The 21,214-nt window shown below is 53.0% G+C and overlaps 2 protein-coding genes across 8 annotated transcripts in view; both read left to right on the plus strand.

The window, feature by feature from the left end:
- LOC130596279 (TBC1 domain family member 22B) overlaps positions 1–21,214 on the plus strand; it is a gene marked incomplete at its 5' end in the record, with an annotated part of 143,721 nt that overhangs the window by 45,805 nt on the left and 76,702 nt on the right. The window lies entirely within an intron of this gene.
- Positions 1–21,214, plus strand: part of CACNA1S (calcium voltage-gated channel subunit alpha1 S) — a 41,496-nt gene that overhangs the window by 10,991 nt on the left and 9,291 nt on the right. For 4 of the 7 annotated variants that reach the window (XM_057403861.1, XM_057403837.1, XM_057403830.1 and 1 more), the window contains 27 exons: positions 181–386; positions 959–1,062; positions 2,605–2,753; positions 3,501–3,678; positions 4,256–4,416; positions 5,021–5,246; positions 5,764–5,971; positions 6,253–6,373; positions 6,844–6,958; positions 7,067–7,160; positions 7,910–7,979; positions 8,210–8,342; positions 8,621–8,750; positions 9,462–9,521; positions 10,069–10,175; positions 10,587–10,674; positions 10,896–11,003; positions 11,775–11,827; positions 12,078–12,224; positions 12,486–12,687; positions 13,972–14,130; positions 14,452–14,562; positions 15,027–15,110; positions 17,737–17,793; positions 19,590–19,718; positions 20,339–20,404; positions 20,896–20,987. In XM_057403861.1, coding sequence (XP_057259844.1) covers positions 181–386; positions 959–1,062; positions 2,605–2,753; positions 3,501–3,678; positions 4,256–4,416; positions 5,021–5,246; positions 5,764–5,971; positions 6,253–6,373; positions 6,844–6,958; positions 7,067–7,160; positions 7,910–7,979; positions 8,210–8,342; positions 8,621–8,750; positions 9,462–9,521; positions 10,069–10,175; positions 10,587–10,674; positions 10,896–11,003; positions 11,775–11,827; positions 12,078–12,224; positions 12,486–12,687; positions 13,972–14,130; positions 14,452–14,562; positions 15,027–15,110; positions 17,737–17,793; positions 19,590–19,718; positions 20,339–20,404; positions 20,896–20,987 — 3,358 coding nt within the window. Of the gene's footprint in view, positions 1–180; positions 387–958; positions 1,063–2,604; positions 2,754–3,500; positions 3,679–3,706; positions 3,789–4,255; positions 4,417–5,020; positions 5,247–5,763; positions 5,972–6,252; positions 6,374–6,843; positions 6,959–7,066; positions 7,161–7,909; positions 7,980–8,209; positions 8,343–8,620; positions 8,751–9,461; positions 9,522–10,068; positions 10,176–10,586; positions 10,675–10,895; positions 11,004–11,774; positions 11,828–12,077; positions 12,225–12,485; positions 12,688–13,971; positions 14,131–14,451; positions 14,563–15,026; positions 15,111–17,736; positions 17,794–19,589; positions 19,719–20,338; positions 20,405–20,895; positions 20,988–21,214 lie in introns of all 7 variants that reach the window. The other 3 variants (XM_057403855.1, XM_057403845.1, XM_057403869.1) reach the window with 3 other exon arrangements.

Below are 21,214 nucleotides of genomic sequence, written 5' to 3' on the forward strand. Positions count from 1 at the left end.
GTTCTGTGGGTAGTGGAAAGTCTGGTCTGGCCTGGAAGTGTGGCAGGACTGATGTTTGGTATAGCACACAGCTTGGTGATGGTATGTGGTGTGAGGAGGTGGTGAAAGGGGACCCAGGAGGTGCTGGGACCTGCTCTACTTGACCTGACCTGCAGCTCACACCATGGCTTTTCCCCTCAGATGTGATTGCCACAGTGGGATCAGAGAAGCCAGCCCCATGCACCAGCTCTGGCCATGGGCGCCACTGCACCATCAATGGCACTGAGTGCCGAAGCGGGTGGCCAGGGCCCAACAATGGCATCACACACTTCGACAACTTTGGCTTTGCCATGCTGACTGTCTATCAGTGCATCACCATGGAGGGCTGGACAGAAGTCCTCTACTGGGTAAGCTCCAGCAGCTTGGAGTTCATGCTCAGCTCAGCAGAGGTTTTGCCTCAGAGTGGGGAATTCCCTCCAGGATACAGGACCCCAGAGCAGGGCTAGGTCTCTGCCAGTGAAAGATCCTGTCCCCACCAAGCATCATTCCATAATGTGCCAAGCAATGTCTCCTCATCTCTGCAGGCACTGCCCAAGCTGTCTTTGCTCTCCAGATGGATGGCAGCGATGCTTCAGCTCCCACCTCTGTGAAGAGGTACAGGCCAGGCACAGCAGTAGCTGGCTGGTGGATGCTCTTCCAGCAAAACCCCATGCTTTACAGTCCTTGGGAAATTGTCTTGCTGAGGCTTAGGCATAGGGCTGATGTTTAAATCTGCTCCCAAAATGCTTGGGTCTGGCTTTACCTCTGCTAAAACCAAATGCAGAGTCCTAAGAAGCCAATGCTCAGGTTTATCTGCTGTCATCCCCAGCACTCACTTCAAAGGGGACAAAGCTCATAGAGGCTATTGAGGGAGGCTCTATAGTGAGACAGACAGCAACCAGTGTGCTCAGAATGCTTCACCTGCCTCTCTCCTTGCCAGGTAAATGATGCTATTGGGAATGAATGGCCCTGGATCTACTTTGTCAGCCTTATTTTGCTTGGCTCCTTCTTTGTTCTCAACCTAGTGCTGGGGGTGCTCAGTGGGTAAGTGCCACCCTGTCCATTCTCTGTGCCAGCATGATCAGAGTGTGGCCACTGGCTAGTTTTAACTATGCAAGAAGGAAGTCCAGAAAAATTTCTGTTCCTTTTCCACTTACATTCCCCTCCTTCTCCTTCTTTTTTCTTTTTTTTTTTTTTTGCATGCTTAGAAAGCCTGAGCTGTGGGTTGAGACTCTCATTATCACTGGTACCTACAGCGCTGCCATCCTGTTGTGCAGGAAACACCTTTGATATGAATGCAGGGGGTTATTGTTAGTGTAATTAATGCTTCCACAGTCTCATCCAAATACAATAATGATCTACCATGTGTCTGGTTACAATGATCCTAAGACTTCTATGCCAAATGAGTCAATTAGGGCTAATTCCCACAGTACAGTTAAAGCTGCTCTGCACAAAGTATCGCTGGTGCACTGCTCAACCTACTAAGCACTGATGTGGTGAGGTGCCAGCATACTGATTGTGTTACTGGGAAGTGGTGTTATCCTGGGGAGTGAGAGGAGCTTTTCTTCTCAGTTCTGTGTAAGCTCAGGGTCATTTTTATATTTTTCAATCCTGTTTGTGCAAGTGGATCACACTCATCGTCTCTAATACCCTAATTACATGGATTTGTTAGTCCTTTTCTATGGCAAGAACCGTGCAACTGCACAAGATTAAATCAAATTGGGTGTTAATATGACTAAAGCAAAGCTCAAAACCACAAGACAGACCACAGGCACCTGCCCCTTGCATGAGGTTGGCTGTTTCAGCAGGATGAGATGGATCACAGTCATCTGATCCTGGAGTAAGTTGTAGGCACAGCAAAGTACCTGATTTTTATTTTTTTTTTTTTAATATAGCTAAATTATGCTTGCGATCAAGAAAATCCACAGAAAGTCCTGAAGCTTTGTATGTCTGATTATTGTTACTGGGTCTGAAGCCTATTGCTAATACATGGCGACACCAAACTGGCTGGGTAGCAGCTCTGTAGTCCTGCCAGATACCAGCATTGAAAATAAATTAAGAAAGAATGAGAAGAGTAGCACACACACCACCACCACCACCCCGCCCCACCCCAGCATTGGCAGGCTTGTCTTTTCCATGTTACAATGAAAAAAGTGTCCTGTTTACTTGCCATGTGATGAGCTCACCTTCCCCACATGGAGAGCTTGGACCAGCTTTCTGTCCCCAGTGGGTGAGACCCCACTTGCTGTAATTCTTAGCAGGGCTGGAGAACTCCCCCAGCCTCCAATGTCTAGCATTAGTTGGCCTGTCCAACCACAGCATCCTGCAGCAAGGAGCTCCCAAAGATCAGCCAGTGGTGGGGAAGAAACCCTGCCTGCCATCAGGCATCAGGTGGTGATCCCCCGTGATCCTGAATCATGAAACAGGGTCAAGGAAGGTGAAAGTCACTGGAGCAATCTACTGGTAGCACTGGGCTGTGAGATACTCCAGGCTTTTCTCTTTCTCCAAGGCCTGGCACAGGGCTGTGGTATGGAACCTCCACACCACCCCTCTCCTGGTCTCACTCTGCTGCTTGCCTTGTCCCAGCGAGTTCACCAAAGAGCGGGAGAAGGCCAAGTCACGCGGCACGTTTCAGAAACTGCGGGAGAAGCAGCAGTTGGAGGAGGATCTCAAGGGCTACATGGACTGGATCACCCACGCTGAGGTCATGGACAGTGACCGGGCCAGGGGAGAAGGTACCAGCTCTTCTTGGTCATTGAGACCAAGTGCAGGTTGGGTTCCTAACACTGGCCATCCTAGCGAGGCAGGGTAGAGATGTCTGGAGAGTTTACAAAGACTCATTTTGCTTGAAACCCTGTGACAAAAATACTTTGACTTCTGCAGAACAGTTTCCTTCCTCTCTTTTTTTCTTTTTCTTTCCTGCATCATTTTATTGACCCTAACTAACAACAGCTTGGCCCTCATCTCCACCCTACCCTCTGTATTTAATATTTGCAGACTTCTAGCAAGACCTAGGTATCCTTTGACAAAATGCACTTGGAAGAGCCATGAGAAGCCATGAGCAGCATGTGCACTTTTGAGTGCAGGGCAGAGAGCTGGGTTACTACTTCCAACACTAACAGATACAGGAATTTCTTGGTGTTGTTTAACACTTTTAATGGATTAGAAGTGGCTTAGGAAAGAAGGTGAATACACAGGCATCAAGTCAAAGGCTCCACAAGGTCTGGAGTGCTCTGCCACTCTGCCTGGTGAAATAACATTTGATGCCTCGAGCTGAGCAATACATGTGTGCAAAGAGACTCTGGAAACAGTGGGGAAAGATAAAATGCTGTTACAAACTTCCTGTTGTTCAGCATTTGCTCAGATCACAGCTGATCCCAGTTTTCTCTGTGCTGGGAGTATCTCACACTAAAGGAGCCTTTACACACACAGCTGTCTTGTTAGGATGCTTCTCTGGGTTGCTGCTGCTTCTCTTGTTGCAGGGCAGATGTTCCTGGTGCCTCCTACTTGGTTGCACCTGATACTCAGAACTTTCTGCCCAAGCCCTTGCTGCTGTCTCCCTGGGACAGCATTTCTTCATTTCACTTCTGATGGGGAAGCTCATCCTGGTGTGCTCCTGGGAGAGGTTCCCTCCCACATGTTCTTCCCAACGGCTCCAAGGTAAGCCTGGATGTCATTTCTTCCTTAGGTATGATGCCATTGGATGAAGGAGGGTCAGAGACAGAGAGCTTGTATGAAATTGAGGGCATGAACAAGTGGATTCTCTACTTGTAAGTATGAACTTGCTGAACCATCTGCTGCTCTGCGTGTGGGCTTGCACAGTTTCCCACTTGCTGTCCTGGCTGGGCCAGGCTTTCTTGTCAGCCACTGGCTTCTGGAGGAGCCCAGGGGCTGTGTGCTTAGGAGGAAATGCAAAACATGGAATTTTGCTCAGGTACTGGCAAAAAGCCACTTTTCAAGGTGAACAACCTCTTCACTTTGGTACCAGGCTCCAAGCATCTTCTTGTGGCCCATGCAGCATGTCTTGTGTTTGAGTAGCTGGGCCTGAAGCAGACAACGTGAGGTGACTGTAGGCCAAAAAGGAGTCAGGAGGTGTTTGTGTGAATGAACTACAGTGCCTGGGTGAAGGAACCAAGTGCCAGGGGCAGGGTTATGTTCTTCAGCCCCTTCAGGGAAGCCCTGGAGGAGCGAGCAGGACTTGGTGCAGGCCCTGCTGACCCTTTGGCTTTCCCTGCAGCCGTCAGTGGAGGCGTTGGAACCGAATGTTTCGTAGGAAGTGCAGAGAGGTGGTGAAGTCCAAGTTCTTCTACTGGCTTGTCATCTTGCTGGTGGCCCTGAACACCTTCTCCATCGCCTCCGAGCACCACTTACAGCCAGAATGGCTGACACAAGTGCAAGGTGAGCAAAAAGCCTGAGGAAGGAGGAGGGCCTGGGACACCCTCCTGAGACACATGTGAACTCTTACTGTGTATGCACAGGGCCTGTTAGATACACACAGACGCAGCCTGTACACAAGCGTGTGTACACCATCCCCACTGCACTGTCACACTTCTTGTTACACATGCACAGCACATTCCTAGGGACATGGATTTGCATGGTGAACACACATAGGATTTACATGCATATTACATGCAAACACACATTGCATGCACTCACACCACACATGATTATGCATGCAGTCACACTACCTGCACCCAAACGCATGAAAATACACATAGACACATGAGTCCAGCTGTGCACACATGTACACAGCTCAGCCGTGCACATACACACACGTGCACTGCCCAATACACATGCATACACTGCATGGACTCACATGCACTGCACTCTGACACGTACAAGCACACAGTGACTCATTACCCTCCTCCTCATCTCTCTTTCCTGTGTGCTCCCCAAGAAATGTCCCCTATGGAGTTGAGCAGCACTGCCTTCCTTCCCTCCCTGCTGTGCCTTTCTGGGGTGAGGAGGGCCATGCTCTGATGGCCTGTCTCTCCTGCCCCAGACAATGCCAACCGGGTGCTGCTAGCCCTCTTTGTGGCCGAGATGTTGCTGAAGATGTATGCGCTGGGCCTGCGCCAGTACTTCATGTCGCTCTTCAACCGCTTTGACTGCTTCGTGGTGTGTGCAGGGATCCTGGAGACCATCCTGGTGGAGCTCGGTGCCTTGTCACCCCTGGGCATCTCTGTGCTGCGCTGCATCCGGCTCCTCCGTATCTTCAAGATCACCAGGTTGGGCAGAGAGCTCTGTGGGTGCTGGTGGTTCATGGTTCCCAGGCATCACTGATCTTGACACTGGGGAGGGCTGCAGCATGAGCAGTGCTGGTGGTTTCTGGATGGAGGAACAAGTCCAAGCTGGGGATTTCTGTCTCCAGGACAGAACTTGCTGGAAGTCCCCTGGGATCCCTCTCTTGCTCTGGGTTCTGGGCTGTTGTAAATGGGAATGCTGTAGGTCAGAACTCCAGGCTTCTCTTTCTGGCACCAACCTGCTGTGTGTTCGTCCCTCTTCCCCCATTGCTTGTTGTGCCCTGTGCAGGCATCCTGCCTGTCACACCACATCTGGAGCTTCATTTCCACCTCTTGGGACCTGGCTGAAGCAGTCTTAGTGCCCAGCCTTTGAGTGGTGCTGGTTCAGAGCCACCCTTGCTGGGCTGCCAGCCTATGCCCCTGGGACAAACAGTCCCTGCACCTACCTGGTCCTGCCCACAGTCTTACCAGCTCCTTCACCTCCTGCCTCTCCTCTCCCCAGGTACTGGACATCCCTGAGCAATCTGGTTGCCTCCCTGCTCAACTCGGTCCGCTCTATTGCCTCTTTGCTTCTCCTTCTCTTCCTCTTCATCATCGTCTTCGCACTGCTGGGTATGCAGCTCTTCGGGGGCAAGTTTGACTTTGAGGACATGCAAGTGCGGCGCAGCACATTCGACAACTTCCCCCAGGCCCTCATCAGTGTCTTCCAGGTAGCTGGCTGTGGGAAGTGTAGAGGGAGACTGGAGGACATCTCTCCTGGGCCATGGGTCTCCTGGCAAGAGCTGGGGCTCAGAGAGATATGGTCTTCTGGAAGGTTATGTGGCTTTGGAGTGGGGAAATGTGGGGTCATGAGCAGGTATAGGGCTGAGCAGAGAGGTGGGATTTGGTTTGGCTGTGGATCTGTAGTGGCTGTGAGGGTTTGGTGCTGGAGCCATAAGGGCAGCATCAAGCTGTGGGGGCTCTTGAGTCCCTTTTTCTGCTCTGCTCCCAGATCCTGACTGGGGAGGACTGGAATTCAATCATGTACGATGGAATCATGGCCTATGGCGGCCCATCCTTTCCTGGCATGCTGGTCTGCATCTACTTCATCATCCTCTTCGTCTGCGGGAACTGTATCCTCTGCCTGCCGGGGCCCAGGCTCCCTGCTCCCAGCCCCACAGATCAGCTACACAGGACTGTAAAGGGGGGAAGAGGGGACTTCCTTAAGGTTTTCAGTGCTTGCCTTAAGTTTTTCAGTTCTGAACAGCACAGGGACAAACCACAGGCTTCAGGGCTTGCATTGGTGGTGGCTGGAGTTCTCTGGAGTTGCATTGGTTCTCTGGAGTCTGGAGAAAAGGATCCCATGGGGCAGGTTTGGATGAGCATCAGGCATAGATTCAGCCATCAGCAGTAACAAGACTTTGCTAACACAGAGAGAGGGCAGCCAGCTCAGAGCTCAGCACTCACAAGGATAGGTGCAGGGCTAGGGATCACCACCCAGGGTTTTCTTAAGTGCTCAGTGCCAGGAAGGCTCCTCAGAGCACACCTCTGGCCTCACCCTCCAAACAGGAGCCAAGTTCATGTCCTTAGTGCTGTCCCCCAGATATCCTCCTCAATGTCTTCTTGGCCATCGCAGTTGATAACCTGGCTGAGGCTGAGAGCCTGACCTTAGCCCAGAAGGCTAAAGCAGAGGAACGCAAGCGGCGGAAGATGTCCAGGTGAGTGCTGCAATCCCTGTCCAGGTGCTTTGGTGTGAGGAGACAGGATAGCACTGCCCATGCCCTTGCCCAGCGTTCAGTTCCTACTCTCCCCTCCTCTCCACTCAGACATTACCCAGAGAAGTCTGAAGATGAGAAGCAGATACTGGCAAAGAAGCTTGAGCAGAAAGCAAAGGGAGAAGAGATTCCCACAACAGCCAAGGTCAGTGCTGGTGGGTCTGAGGCTTGGGGAACTCCTGGTCCTTGGGGACCAGGCTCCTCTCACCAGCCAGGAGTGACAAAGGCTTGGAGCCAGCCTGGATCTGGACTCCTCTGGGCCAGAACTTCTCCTCACCTTAGCATCTTCTGGTGATGGGGTTGCTCTAGGCCCAGGCAGGACATGTTGCCTGGTGAAATAGGCCCATTGCCGGGTGTCCTTTTCCTCTGATTCATTTCCTTGGCCACATCCAGTGGATGGGCTGGTACAGATCAGTGTGGAGGGGAGCAGAGCATGCCAGCAGCCTCCCGGGCCTCCTTTATGTACACACCAGCATTCCCTGTCTGCAAACTCCTCTGTTCAGCTGTGATGAGATGCCTCTTGATAAGCATCTGGGCAGCAGCTACTTCCCTATTCACTTTCCAGAGACTCCCCATGAGAACTCACTCAGGAGTTAGCCCCATGTCTTATTCCACCCATAGTATAGGTGCATGGCCCCAGGCTCTTGCCCAGCACATATTTCCCTGTCCCATCCTCTTAGTATTGCTTTTTGCTCAGATTGCAGCATCCCTGAGGTGTCTTCCCTCACCCTGCTCCATCCTGGGCCAGGACTCCATGTGCTTGGTGCTGTATGGGCACCAAGAGACACTGCTTGCCCACATCACTTCCAAGTTGACAGAGTCTGGGCAGCAGGCCACATTTGGCAACAGTACTGGCACACACAGCTGTGTGTCCTCCTCTCTCTTTTATTTCAGTTAAAAGTGGACGAATTTGCATCCAGTGTCAATGAGATCAAAGACCCCTACCCTTCTGCTGACTTCCCAGGTGAGACTTGTCCCTGGAAGGGCAGCAGGAAAGCTGGCGTGGCACTGCAGAGGGATGCTGCCAGTACACTGGCTGTGTGAGGAGCAAAGGATGTAGTGACCTTTTGCCAGCCTTGGGGTACTGAGGTCCTTCTGGCACAGATGCCAGATTAGGATCAGAGGATTGTCCATAAGGTCACATTCCTTTTCTGAGTGGTTCTTTCCTTTTCCCTCCTTGTGGCCACCATGCAGGTGATGATGAGGAAGATGAGCCTGAAATTCCCCTGAGCCCTCGGCCACGTCCCCTTGCAGAGCTACAGCTGAAAGAGAAGGCTGTGCCCATGCCTGAAGCCAGCTCCTTCTTCATCTTCAGCCCAACCAACAAGTAAGCACTAAGCCTTCTCCCTGAACTATGGAACCAAACCTGGGTACCTCTGGCACTGACCCTTCCCAATGGCATCCTACTTATGCATAACAGCGAGGCCTGAAGGGAGCCAGCTCACTGGGAAGTTCTCTCTGGAAGGGCTGGGAAGGATATCCCTTCATGCTTAGGTCCTTCCTGTCCTCAGGGCTTAGCCATAACCCTCTTCCCAGGCTCCCATGGCCCTATCTGCTATCTGTCTGACCCCTTGCAGCATCTCATGCCATTCCTGTCCCTGGCAGGTTTCGGATGCTGTGCCACAGGACTGTCAATGCTACCTGGTTCACCAACTTCATCCTGCTCTTCATTCTCCTCAGCAGCATCTCCCTGGCAGCTGAGGATCCCATCCGGGCTGAGTCCTTCCGTAATCAGGTGCCCATGTAGCTGTGGAGGGTTGGGATGGGTAGGAAAAAGACCTCACGGAGACCCCGGCTCCCCATTAAGCAGAGACCTGCTTGCCAGATGTCATGTCTAGGCAGGTAGCTGTGATTTCATCCCTGCCTCTGGGAGAGCAATACACTATGGGAGATGTTAGCTGTGTTCTCCATTCTTGGAGAGTTTTTACTGCTCTGTATCTCAGTTTACTTCTAGGTGAAGAGATCCACCTGACAGGGTGTGGGAGATTACCTTGGTTGAAGGCTGTGGTAGCTTATTTAGGATAGGGACATCCTGTAAGATGGCAAACTGGTGTGTGCAGCACCCTGAAATGCTGCTGGCATGGAGCAGTGGTAACCACAAGTCTATCCACATGAAGCACAAATGGGTTTGCACCCATGCAGTGTATGACAAGGGATGGGATGTCTCAATTGAGAACTTCTAGGGATCAGATGCTTTCAGGTGAATCAGGTCAAGCCTCACTTATTGGAAACTGAGAGCTGCAAGATGGATCATGCAGTTGAGAGTATCAGCAAAGCTGAGGGAAGTTAAGGAGTCCTCTTGGCACTGGGTTTGCAGACTGTCACCTAGATGGGCTCCCCAGTCCACAGAGTAAGGGCCAAACCCCCAGTGCCAGGATGTTTGAACACACTGGGGCACTTCCCATGTCATGCACATCTCATTCAGTTTTGGTGCTTCTGTCTACAGATCCTTGGATACTTTGACATCGGTTTCACCTCTGTCTTCACAGTTGAAATTGTCTTGAAGGTGAGCCCCTCTGCCCTGTGCATCATTCAGTGCATGGGTCTAGACTGTTCTGGCCATGGGCACTTGTGCTCTTTGGGTGCAAGCTCAAGGTCCCAGCGAGGAGAAGCTGCCAGCTGATGCTCACAACCCAGAGTTTATGCAGTCTAGGTGGTGTATGACCTGCCCCGGCAACTGTAGTCCCCTCCAGGGAGGTCACCTGTGAAATAGGGACAGCAAGGCCATGGTACCATCAGGTTTGTTCTGACATGCTCCATTGAGAAGGAAATGGAAATACATGGAGTAAAAGAGTTGTTCAAGCAACTGCTGCATGTTACTCCCACTCCAAGTCTCTTTTCTCTTTAATCTGCTGAATGACTGGGAAGTGTTTTGTCTCCAGTACAGAGGATTTCAGCTGAAGTCAGCTTCCTGCCTGCCTGCAGAGGTCTGAGCAGGATAAGGTCCCCAGGCTCTGGGAGAAGCCCCTTGTGCCTTGTCTGCCCCAGGACTGTGGAGGGACCATGCCCTTGACCCCTGCCTGGCTTCTCTCCTAACTCCTTCTGCTCCCCAGATGACAGCTTATGGTGCTTTCCTGCACAAAGGCTCCTTCTGCAGAAATTCCTTCAATATCCTGGACTTGCTCGTGGTTGCTGTGTCCCTCATCTCCATGGGAATTGAGTAAGCACTTCCACGCTTGGCAGGGTGGGTACTGACCTGTTCAGCCTGGCAGGGCAGCTGGAGTGCTGCTCTGTCCTCTGTGCTGGATGGAGAAGGAGCGGCCAGCCCAAGGGCTGAGCGTTAGCTCATGTGTTAACGTCCATAAAGCCAGGGGGACAGGGCATGAACAAAAGGGAGGCAGGAAGGCCAACTCCTGGAGTGTCAAAGGGTAGGAATTCAGTTTGGAGCTGATTTCTCCAGCTGCCAGTATCCCTTGGCCTTATGTGGGGTGATGACATAGTGACATATCCTTTGCCATCCCTTGCCCCTCACCCTTGCTCCCAGCCTGGCCTCTGTGGCTGCTTTGTGGGACTGTGCCAGCCTGGCCTGGGCAGGGGAATTGCCCCATCTCACCTCTGCTTTCTTCCTTAGGTCCAGTACCATCTCAGTGGTGAAGATCCTCCGGGTGCTGAGGGTTCTGAGGCCTCTGCGAGCCATTAACAGGGCAAAGGGGCTGAAGGTAAGAGGGAGACTGGGGGTCCTCCTGGGAGGTTATGTGGCAGACATCATGCCCTGTGAGGCCAAAAACCCAATTCCCACTCCCTTGCCTGTGGGACGAGGTGTGCCCCATCCCTGTTTTGGCAGGCTTCCACTCCTCCTGAGACCCATCCCTGCAGTGAGAGGGAGTGGGACATGCAGCAAGGGCTTGCCTCACATGTGCATTGTCCTTGACCTCTGCAGCACGTGGTCCAGTGTGTGTTTGTGGCCATCAAGACTATCGGAAACATTGTGGTCGTCACGACACTGCTGCAGTTCATGTTTGCGTGCATTGGGGTCCAGCTCTTCAAGGTGAGAGGTGTCTCAGATGGGCAGGAGAGGTGTTCTGCTCGGACACATCCTCTTCTGGTTATAGTTCTTGGGGTGGTGTCTCCCAGTGTTGAGATCAGCACAGCCCATACTCTGCTCTGCACGAGACTGTCCTGCAGAAGAGCCTGCAGTGGAGGGCAGGAAACACCCAGGATACTGTCAGGTCCTGACAGTACATATAAAGGGGCTAGGTAATGCCTGTTTTCCCTTTCTAAGGTGGCAAGTGCTTCTGACTTCCTCTGTGCTTTGGATGCAAAGTGTTTCCCTTTACACAGTACCGCTCCTTTGCTCTGGGCCTTGGCTGCTCCAGGACAGAAAACTGGCCTTGGCTGAACTCAGCTTTGTTCTCATAATTGGGCTGAAACTCCCAGCCACCTTGGGGAGAGCTTTCAGGACACCCTGCAGACTGAGCAGAGCTGTCAGCATACCTTAACTTTCAGTTAATTCTGTGGTTACTGCTTTCTTCCCTATTTTCCAAATAGTTTGCTCCCAGATAGGATGAGCTAGATGGGTCTCAGCTCAGGGCCCTAGAAGATTTGTTCCCATCATTAAGCAATGTTTAATCTTAGCCTGGGATTGACTCCAGGCTCCTGAAACACCCTGTGAATGGCGTTTGTTGGTGTGCAGAGCAGGGAAGCCAGTGGTAGTGCAAGGCAGAGGCCAGAGCCAGCATGAAGCCAGGGTGGGAACTGACCGGGTGGGCTTCTGAATCACAACAAAATCACTGCCTCTTCTGACCTCTGTTAAATGCAGGGCAAGTTCTATAGATGCACAGATCCATCCAAGCTGACAGAGAAGGAGTGCAGGTAAGAGCTCTCTTGCAGCTCAGCTTCAGGATGGGGAGCAGAGAGCTGGTGGGGGCCATTCTTCATAGGGATGTTGCATCCAAAGAGTGGAGCCAAAGTCTCATGCTGTTCTCCTACCCCTTGGGGTAGATCTGAAACAAGCACAGGGCTGTCCTCCCCTCCCAGGGATCAGAGAACCCTGGTCCAGCACTGCAGTGGGTGGGCTGAAAGGGAGCCCTGCCTGGTGACCACCGCATCCCTTCTGCTGCAGGGGTTACTTCATCAACTACGTGGATGGGGACCCCACGCAGATCGAGCTGCAGCAGCGTGTCTGGTTGCACAACAACTTCCACTTCAACAACGTATTCTCAGCCATGATGTCCCTTTTCACTGTCTCCACCTTCGAGGGCTGGCCAGAGTGAGTCTGAGGCCTCCTAAGGGGTTGGTCTGTGGTGGGAGCACATCACTGCTGCAGGCATTTGCCATGATAAAGAAAGAGCTGCCCAGGCTGAGAAGCAGGGCTAGCCATGTTGACAGTGGCTGTGGAGCTCACGAGGTCATCCCAGCAGCACTGTGCCACTGATCTGAGATGTCCCTAGAACTCTTCATAATCTTCGAGAGGAGAAATGGTCTTTCCAACCTAATTAGGGTCTCTGTTTCCTCGCTTTGCCTCCTGTAGGCTGCTATACATGGCCATTGACACTAATGCTGAGGATACAGGCCCTATCTACAACTACCGGGTGGAGATCGCAATGTTCTTCATCATCTATATCATCCTCATTGCCTTCTTCATGATGAATATTTTTGTGGGCTTTGTCATTGTCACCTTCCAGGAGCAAGGGGAGAATGAATACAAGAACTGTGAGCTGGACAAGAATCAGGTAATGGGACTGCTGGGACAGGGAAAGTTGGGCCAGCTGAATCAGGCTGGGAAAGAGGAGCTTAACCTGGCCCAGGTCTGGTCACTGCTGGGACAGGGTCAGCTGGACCCATGCCTGGCACAACACAAACCTTCCAAGGGAAGGGCAGATTAGACCGGAATCAGGGAGTGGGCCTTCTGGTGCAGGTAGGGTGCCCAGACTGGGCTGGAGCAGATGGTTGCACCCAGTTCTGGCCTCCTTAGAACAAAAATTACATGGATGTACTGGAGTGAGTCCAGCAAAGGACCTCTGAGATGTCTGAAGGTCTGAAGCATCTGTCCAAGACGAGGCCAAGAGCTGAGTCTGGTGTTGGGAAGGCTCATAGGGATCTTGCCTATGTGTATACCTATGGAGAGGGTGTAAAGAAGATAAAACCATGTTCTTTTCAGTTGTGTCCATTGACACAACAAAAAGCAAGAGGCACAAAGAAGAAACCAAGAAACTCCGTTTAAACATAAACCCCACTTTTTTATGGTGAGGGTGGTTAAGCACTGGAACAAGCTGCCCAGAGAGGCTGTGAAGTCTCCATCTTTGGAGATATTCAAACCAAACTGGACACAGTCCTGGCAGCATGGTATAGCTGGCCCTGCTTTGGGCAGGGAACTTCAACTAGACTATCTCCAGAGGCACCTCTGTCTGTCAGCCCTTCTGTGGTGCTTTCATGCTGTGATTCTGGCTGGGGTTACCAAGGTTGAATGAAGCAGAAGTGAGACCAGCACTGGGAGAGGATGTGGCACATGCTGGGGAGGAGAAAGCAAGCCTGTAGAGACACCATGGGCACCTTGACCTGAGGCTGCTGGGGGTGTTGTGAGCTGCACATGAACCCAGCAGAGATGACCCTGGCCTGATGGGGAGGGAAGAGCCTGCTTGGCATCTCTCAGGTGCAGGGAGAAAACTCAGTGCCCCCTTCACCTCTGGTTCATGTAATGTCTTCAGGCTGTTCTTGGCCAGTCCTGAGAGGCCAGGCTCAGGACTGGAGGGGTGCAGCATGGCAACCTTTGGAGGCAAGCATTGGCTTTGGAAACCTGGTCCCATGTGGGTGCTCTGGAGGTGCATTTGCAGAAAGCACAGCAAGTACCTGAGACATCATCACTCAAGTGACCCCCCTGGCCCAGTCATAGGGCTGAGAAAAAAGTGGGGGATCCAGCTTGTGCCTGTGGGGACATGCAGAGGTGCTGGTGGTGCTGAGCCTGCACCTGTGCCCCTGGCACTGTCCTGGGGTCACATCTGCCCTCTTTTACCCAGCGCCAGTGTGTGCAGTATGCACTGAAGGCTCGCCCACTGCGATGCTACATCCCCAAGAACCCCTACCAGTACCAGATCTGGTATGTGGTCACCTCCTCCTACTTTGAGTACCTCATGTTCTTCCTGATTCTGCTCAACACCATCTGCCTAGGCATGCAGGTAAGGGGCACAGTGCTCATCATGGGTAGTGGAGGGATGTCCAGAACAAAAGACAGGTCAGCTACCTCCAAGAGAGCTTCTGCAGGGGAGATCTTTCCTACACAGCAAAGCTCTTGGTGTGTGTTCAGCACCCCTGGGGCAAAGTGTGGCTGGTTGGATGTGGGGAGCCCAGAGAAGGGGCTGCCTGGGGGAAATTTCCTTTTTACTGAGCATTGATAAGCCTATGGCCTGGGAGGGGGTTCTACATCCAGCACACACCTCTGAGCTCATAACAGAGGCTGCACCTGCCACAGGCTAACGTGGCTCCTTCTGCCTTCTCAGCATTACAACCAGTCTCCAGAAATGAACCATATCTCAGACATCCTCAATGTGGCCTTCACCATTCTCTTCACCCTGGAGATGATCCTCAAGCTCATGGCCTTTAAAGCCAAGGTAAGGGGAGAGCATGGTCCAGAGAGCAGAGGGCCAGGCCATTTACCCTGTATTTAACATCACTTAAGTACAAGCATCCCCAGGCCTCCAAATCCATAGAACTCCTTGTGAGACTCTTGGGGACCCCATGCACAGGACCTGCTCTGGAAAGACTTCTGTTTGTCAGGGCTACCCTTGCTAGCCACGTGCAACCCAAGCCAGCCAGCCACTGTTCCCATCTTCAGGGTCACCTGTCGTTGGTGTGGCCACCTTGATCTACCCTCCTCATTTCCTACTATTGTAAGGCCCAAACGATTGATTTGAGAGTACAATGTCTGACCACCATCCCTTTTCCTGGCTCTCACTGAGGTGCCAGAGGTCACTGGTAATCCTTTTGGTACTCCTCCTTCTGGGAACCAGCATCTCTCTCCTCCTTGATTTAACCCGTGGATGTTCACTCTTCTTCTCTGGCTCTTCCCTGACAGGGCTACTTTGGGGACCCCTGGAATGTCTTTGACTTCCTCATAGTGATTGGCAGCATCATTGATGTCATCCTCAATGAAATTGATGTAAGTGTTGGGCTGCTCCTGCTCCTGCAACACCACTGCCAGCACCCACCTGAAGCTGTGCCCTGTGGCGAGTGCTCCTGTCCCCTGAGATCCTATGGAAAACAGTCTACTCACTCAGGACTGGACCACACACAGCAGGAAAAAGGGTTTCCCCAGCTCCCTGCACCCACAGGACACTGCTGTCCCATGCCAGGAGAGGGTCAGGCACATCAAATTGCAAGGCTTTTGTGTGTGTCCCTTTATACAGGGATCCATCCATATACACATCCTGATTGTGTATGTGTGTATGTGTTTAGACACTCTTCCAGAGCTCTACATCATATAACCTGTGTGGCTGGGTGGCTGCAGGCAGTGGCTATATGGGAAAGACTCTGCTGGGACCATTTTCGGAGCAGTGCTGTGCAGTCAGTGAGCCACTGCCTTTCATAGCACTGGGACATCCACCCCCCGTGTCTGGCACTGAAAATGTCCCTCTGCACCAGGAAGTCATGGGCTGTATTTAGCAGATGCGATGGTAACTCTAGAAGCAGCTGTAGGATGGGCAATGTTCTAGATTAACCCTCTCTAGTGACTCTGCATGCTGTCTCCTTGCAGGAACAGGGTTGTGTCTGGCAGAGCTGCTGCCACTGCCATCCATGTGCACAGTGACCTGCAGCCATTCTCTATGCTGGGGAGGAAAGGGTGTTTAGAGGTGGGAGTCACCTGCTTCTCTGGAGGGTGGTCTAGGTCTCACAGAGCTGGGGTGAGCAAAACTATTCATTTTCCTCTCCTGTGACAGCAACACATTCCTCTCTGCACAGTCTTGCACGCTGCTGCTCCTGTCCTCCAGCCTCTGGGTTTCTCAGCCTGGATGAGCTCCCAGATCTCATGCCAGTGCCAGCAGCTTTTATCTGTCACCAGGTTCTCCAAGACACCATCCTTGGTCCCCCGGCACCTGTGACCTGGTTTCCCATTGTCTGTCGGGTATCATTTCCTACTGTGCTACCGACTTCACCATCCTGTTGTCACTCAGCAATTAAGTTCAAAGGGTGCTTTAGGCACCCTTAGGTGTCACTGGGCAAAGATTTTCAGTCCCTGCGGAACAAGGGGCCAGGTCAGCTGGCAGATGCCAAAGTGCTGTTGTGCTTGGCCATGGGCCCGTGGGAATGCCAGGGACATAGGTCACAGGCACCCAGAGGAGTCCAGTGCCCTGACGGGGCTGACAGGGACTGATCAGATACTTGCACTCCTCTGGCAGTGGCAGGACTGTGCAGGAAGGCCGGGCAGGATCTCAAGAATGGTCCTATATGGCCTGAGCTTCCCTGGTCTCCCCCAAGTCTGGGTGCTGGGGTCACTGAGAACACTGGTCTCCCTCCTAGTCTCCCAAGCTCTTCAGGGGCCTCTGTCACAAGCAGATCTGCTCTGGCAAGTCTCATGCTCCAGTAAACATCTATGTGCCCTCCTGAGAGCAGAGCCACTTGTGGCTGCCTCACCTTTCCTCTGTGTGCTTTTTTCTCCATCCAGCCCACAGCTCTCCCAGCATCACCAGGTTTCCCAGCCATCTGGTGATGTGGAGGGGGATTAGGGGGCAGGGAGGCAACCTCCCTTACTGGTAAGTCCTCCTCCCTGCTGAGAAGTGAGTGCAAGCTGGGTCTATTACCTCTGGTCCCCAGGGGCTGTTTGCAACCCTTGCACCTATCATAGCTCACCCAGCTGCTGCAGGCTGCAGGGGTGGTGGGTGGCACCTTGCAGCAGCCAATCCATTCCTGATGGCACCTGGGCACGCACCTCTGGTTTGCAAAGTCTGTCCTCTCATGGCTTTCCATTCTACCTCTCTTCTCCCTCATGTCTCTCTGTGTGTGGCTGCCAGGGTGAAGTGGTGGGGAGTGTTGTGCTGTCAGGGGTTCTCTGCTGGCCACCACAGCCAGATCCTCACAGCTCCTCAATTGCAGAATCATAGAATCAACCAGATTGGAAAAGACCTTTAAGATCATCATGTCCAACCTTCAACCTAGGACTGCCAAGTCCACCATGATCATTGAGCTCCCCCAAAGCCCAGGGGTACTGAGGTGTCTGAGGCAGGAGGTAGGTAGGGATGGGGGGCCCTCTGGCAGTGCTACCCCAGGCTCTAAAGTGTAGTGTCCATGCTCCTGGGTCACTCCTGCCATGCCTGCCCTGGAAGCTCAGCCCCTCCACAAGCGCCAACCCTCCCAATCTACCCAAAGCCTCCTGCAATCACTTGCTCTGGTTAGCTTGCCTTCATATCCCACCTGCAGCGTCCATGGACCTGACCTGAGGAAGCAAAATTACACAGTCCTGAGGCTTGGCCCAGATTTCCTGGCCCATACACCCCTGCCCCTGTGATGTGTATGTCACAGCAGGGGAGATGCAGTGAGGTACAGAAGTGTGTATGAGTCAGTCATGATTGCTGTGTTTCTCTGACATCCATCCACTGCCTCTCTCCTTCAAAAGTCACCTTGTCTGTGAGCCTGAGTGATGCTGTGTCTCTGTCCTTCCCCTGTGTTCTTCCCGTTGTCCCCAGTTTCCATCCCACTCTTCTCTTTCTGTGTCTTCTTCAAGCAGCCATCCCTTCCTCCCTCTCATTTCTGCACCATTTCTCCTGCTGACTCTCTTGTTCTCTTGACAGACTGTTCTTGCATCCAGTGGTGGATTGTACTGCCTCGGCGGAGGCTGCGATGGCATTGTAAATATCAGCTGCATGTGCTTGTGGTGTGCCCCTCTCCACCTCGCTGCCCATGGTCCTGCCAGTGTGCCTGTGACTGGTGTTTGCATGTGTCCTGCACGTCCTTAAAGCACACCAGACCCAGCTGCTCTCTCTAGGGTGTAGCTGTCCCCTTTCTGAGAGGGACCTGGGACGAGATACCCCACACAGACACTCCTTCCCATCTTGAAGTGTGCCAGGCTCTTCCCCAGCCCTCCTGGCTCTATCTGCTGGCCCTGCAGCAACTCGCCTCCCAGCACTCTGGTACCTGACCTGAACGGAGCATCTAACAAAGATGTCTATGGCTGTTGATGAGAGGACAGTTGGCCTTGGCTTCTTTGACCATTGCCCTGTCTGTGTAAGGCCCGAACGGATTTACCTGCATGAATGCACCCTCTGACACTGTTAGCTGGATAAATGGTTAGAGGGGTGTCTATTGCACCGTGCCTTCCCCAGGAGCTGCCTGTGTCCCGCCGCTGTTGGCCTTATGTGCTGGTGGCTGAGACCACTAGTGGGATGGGGGTACCTTGGGTACCTTGGGGGTACCTTGGGTACCATAGAAGGTTGGAAAATGGGGAGGAGCTGGCAGCAAGGTCCCATGTGCTGGAGCCTCTTCCCAAGGTGGAGGACCATGGTGCTGGTGACTGCAGAGGGAAAGCTGGCCTGCACTGGGCACTGAGGACATGGTGCACTGGGGCTTATGAGATGTTTCTGACCTCTGCGCTGGGCACTAGGAGAGCGAAAGGCAAAAGAAAGAGGAGTGGGGAGAGGAGATGGTGTTTTCCAGTGCAGTCCTGGGAACTCAGAAATGCCAGACTGGGGAACATGGAGCTGCTGGGAGGGATGTTCACAGCTGGATTTTGTTGCCCTGAAATAGCTGGGAATAGGTAGGCTGGATGATGGGAGTGAAGGGAAATCAAGTAGCAGCTGAGGGAGCAGTGGGAGAGGCATCCCAAGCAGTGATGGAGTCAGGATGGACAGAGGCCTGGCAGAGGCTAGGAAGGGCTGCTTATTGTTCCTGGTGGCAGAGGCTGGAGCTGAGGCTGTGCCATGCTGGAGCAACCAAGGGAGCAGGTAACCAAGCCCCCGGAGTCCCAGGTGGTCCAAGACCAGTCCTGGCCCTTTGAGCCCAGGAGCTCAGTTGTCCCCAGCCCTGGGACTTGTCTTTTCACCCTTCCAAGACAGGCATCACTGCAGGTAGAGGTGAGACTTGGCAGCACCCATTCAAAGCCACCTTGCCTTCAATTGCTCCTTTAGTCCATAAAAGCCCAGCTGCAACATTCTCAAACCAAGCTTTCTGTGTGTAAATACCCATCATTAGCCCTCCGTGTGCCTGGTGCCTCACCTACAGCTCACCTTACAAATAGAACCTGAGGTGGGAGCATCCCATATGGCACATGCTGGGTGAGAGCCTGAAGGAAACGGGTCCTGTCTGGTGCGTGGTGAACAGCATAGCTCTCCCAGCATGCGTTCCAACATGCCTTTCTCCCTGCAGTGTCCCATCCCTCTAACTAAGGGGGTTGTTCTCATACCCATAGCCAGGCATCTGGAGCAGCCCAAGGGGTGGAGATCTAAGACCATGGGGCTGGGGAGATGAACTCCTTGGGAAGGCTGGTGGGAAAGTACCGGCACATCCCCTTTCAAGTCTGGTCCTCCATGCAGACAAGGGCTGGTGCCTGGGGGAACCTTGTAACCCTTCCTCCAGGACCTGGACCCCTCCTTGTCTGCCTGGAGGCCCCAGCACCCGCTGCCCTCCTGGTGTTGTGCTCTGCATGCAGGACCCCGATGATGACTCCCGCGTCTCCATCACTTTCTTCCGTCTGTTTCGGGTGATGCGGCTGGTGAAGCTGCTGAGCCGGGGAGAAGGTGTCAGGACCCTCCTCTGGACCTTCATCAAGTCCTTTCAGGTATGTGAGCAGTGCCCCCCTCCCAGACAAGCACATGCCCAGGGCTGGCAGCAAGCTCTGTGATTCACACGCTAACTGGGTGAGCAGTCTGTCCTCACGAGGCAGAGGAGGAAAGCTCCAGAGCTGGCAAGAGCACTGAGCCTCAGACTGGACCAGGGGCTTTGTGCTCTGTAGGAGAACATGGCCTATATGGGTGGGAAGATGCAGGGGATCTCCCTGACAACACCATGTGTCAGAGCAAGCAGGCAGGGCCTGCCTGGGCCCACCATCAAGGATGGGCTCTGCACCCAGTGGGTAGCCCAAGGGTATGCTGCAGCATCTCAGCACACAGCCCCTGAGCCTGGGCAGCTCCCTCAGCCCTGGGCATCCCTGGGCTGTGCTTAGTTTTCATCCCAGCTGCAGAGGCATGGTTCTCCTTTGGGTTTTGGCATAAGCAACGCATGAGAACTGGAGAATGTGGCTAGCAGGAGGGCGGTTAGAGGAACAAACAAGTAAGCTGTTCCCACATAGTGAGGCCTGGATTCTGGCCTCATGCACTAGCTCTAGACCCTACCTCCAGTCCCTGGGTTGTCTTGATGCTGGGCTGATGTCTCATGAGAGCTATGGTCCTTTTGTCACAGGCTCTGCCCTACGTAGCCCTGCTGATTGTGATGCTTTTTTTCATCTATGCTGTGATTGGGATGCAGGTGAGAGCACAGGGGTAGGATTTGCTGTTGAATAGATGCCCTGAACCTGATGGCATCTGGGGAGGCGGGATGGAGAGGGATTAGGTCCTCTGCCAGGCACCCCTGGGACTTTGTACATGATGGGACCATTTTACCCTGGTCTGTAAGGATGCTGACAGTCCCAGCAGCCTCCTCCCATCCCCAGGCTGCAAATAGGGCAACTGAGCCATGGCACTTCTGGAGGCAGGGCACAACCTAGACACAGTCACCAGTGCTTGTACCTGGTTCATAAGACCTTGTCTCCTTGGCCCAGATGATGTGCAGCACAGACAGGGGAATTTTCAGCATAGGCAGGAATGTCCAAGGAGCTGCAGAGCACCCACACCCTGGTCTCAGTCTCTTTTGGGCATACCCAAAGCCTAGTAAACAGGAGGAAGAGGAGCTCAGGGCTACTCTGGAGGGTGGTCAATGGCTGAGAAAGGGTACTGGGGACCTGACAGTGTGATTTACAGATGTTTGGGAAGATTGCCATGGTGGATGGGACCCAGATCAACCGAAACAACAACTTCCAAACCTTCCCACAGGCTGTTCTGCTGCTCTTCAGGTCAGTCTTGGCTTGGTGAGCAAGCAGCTCCACAGGCACAGTCAGCATGGGAGCCCACCAGCTCAGAGTGAGGGAGACCAGCACGGCCATAGCTGATTTCTTTCCTGCCCTACAGAAAAATCTCTTGCAGCAGTGCCAGCATTTCAGGAGTGGCTCTTGGTTTGCTTGGTGTAGTTGAACTGCAGGAGAAAGGCACTTTAGGGTTTCTGTTCTGAATGCTTCCTTCT

This window comes from Pezoporus wallicus, unplaced genomic scaffold (assembly GCF_028554395.1).
Source record: "Pezoporus wallicus isolate ANWC-B61680 ecotype Strahan unplaced genomic scaffold, APGP_CSIRO_Pwel_v1 contig_5863, whole genome shotgun sequence".
Classification (NCBI taxonomy): Eukaryota; Metazoa; Chordata; class Aves; order Psittaciformes; family Psittacidae; genus Pezoporus; species Pezoporus wallicus.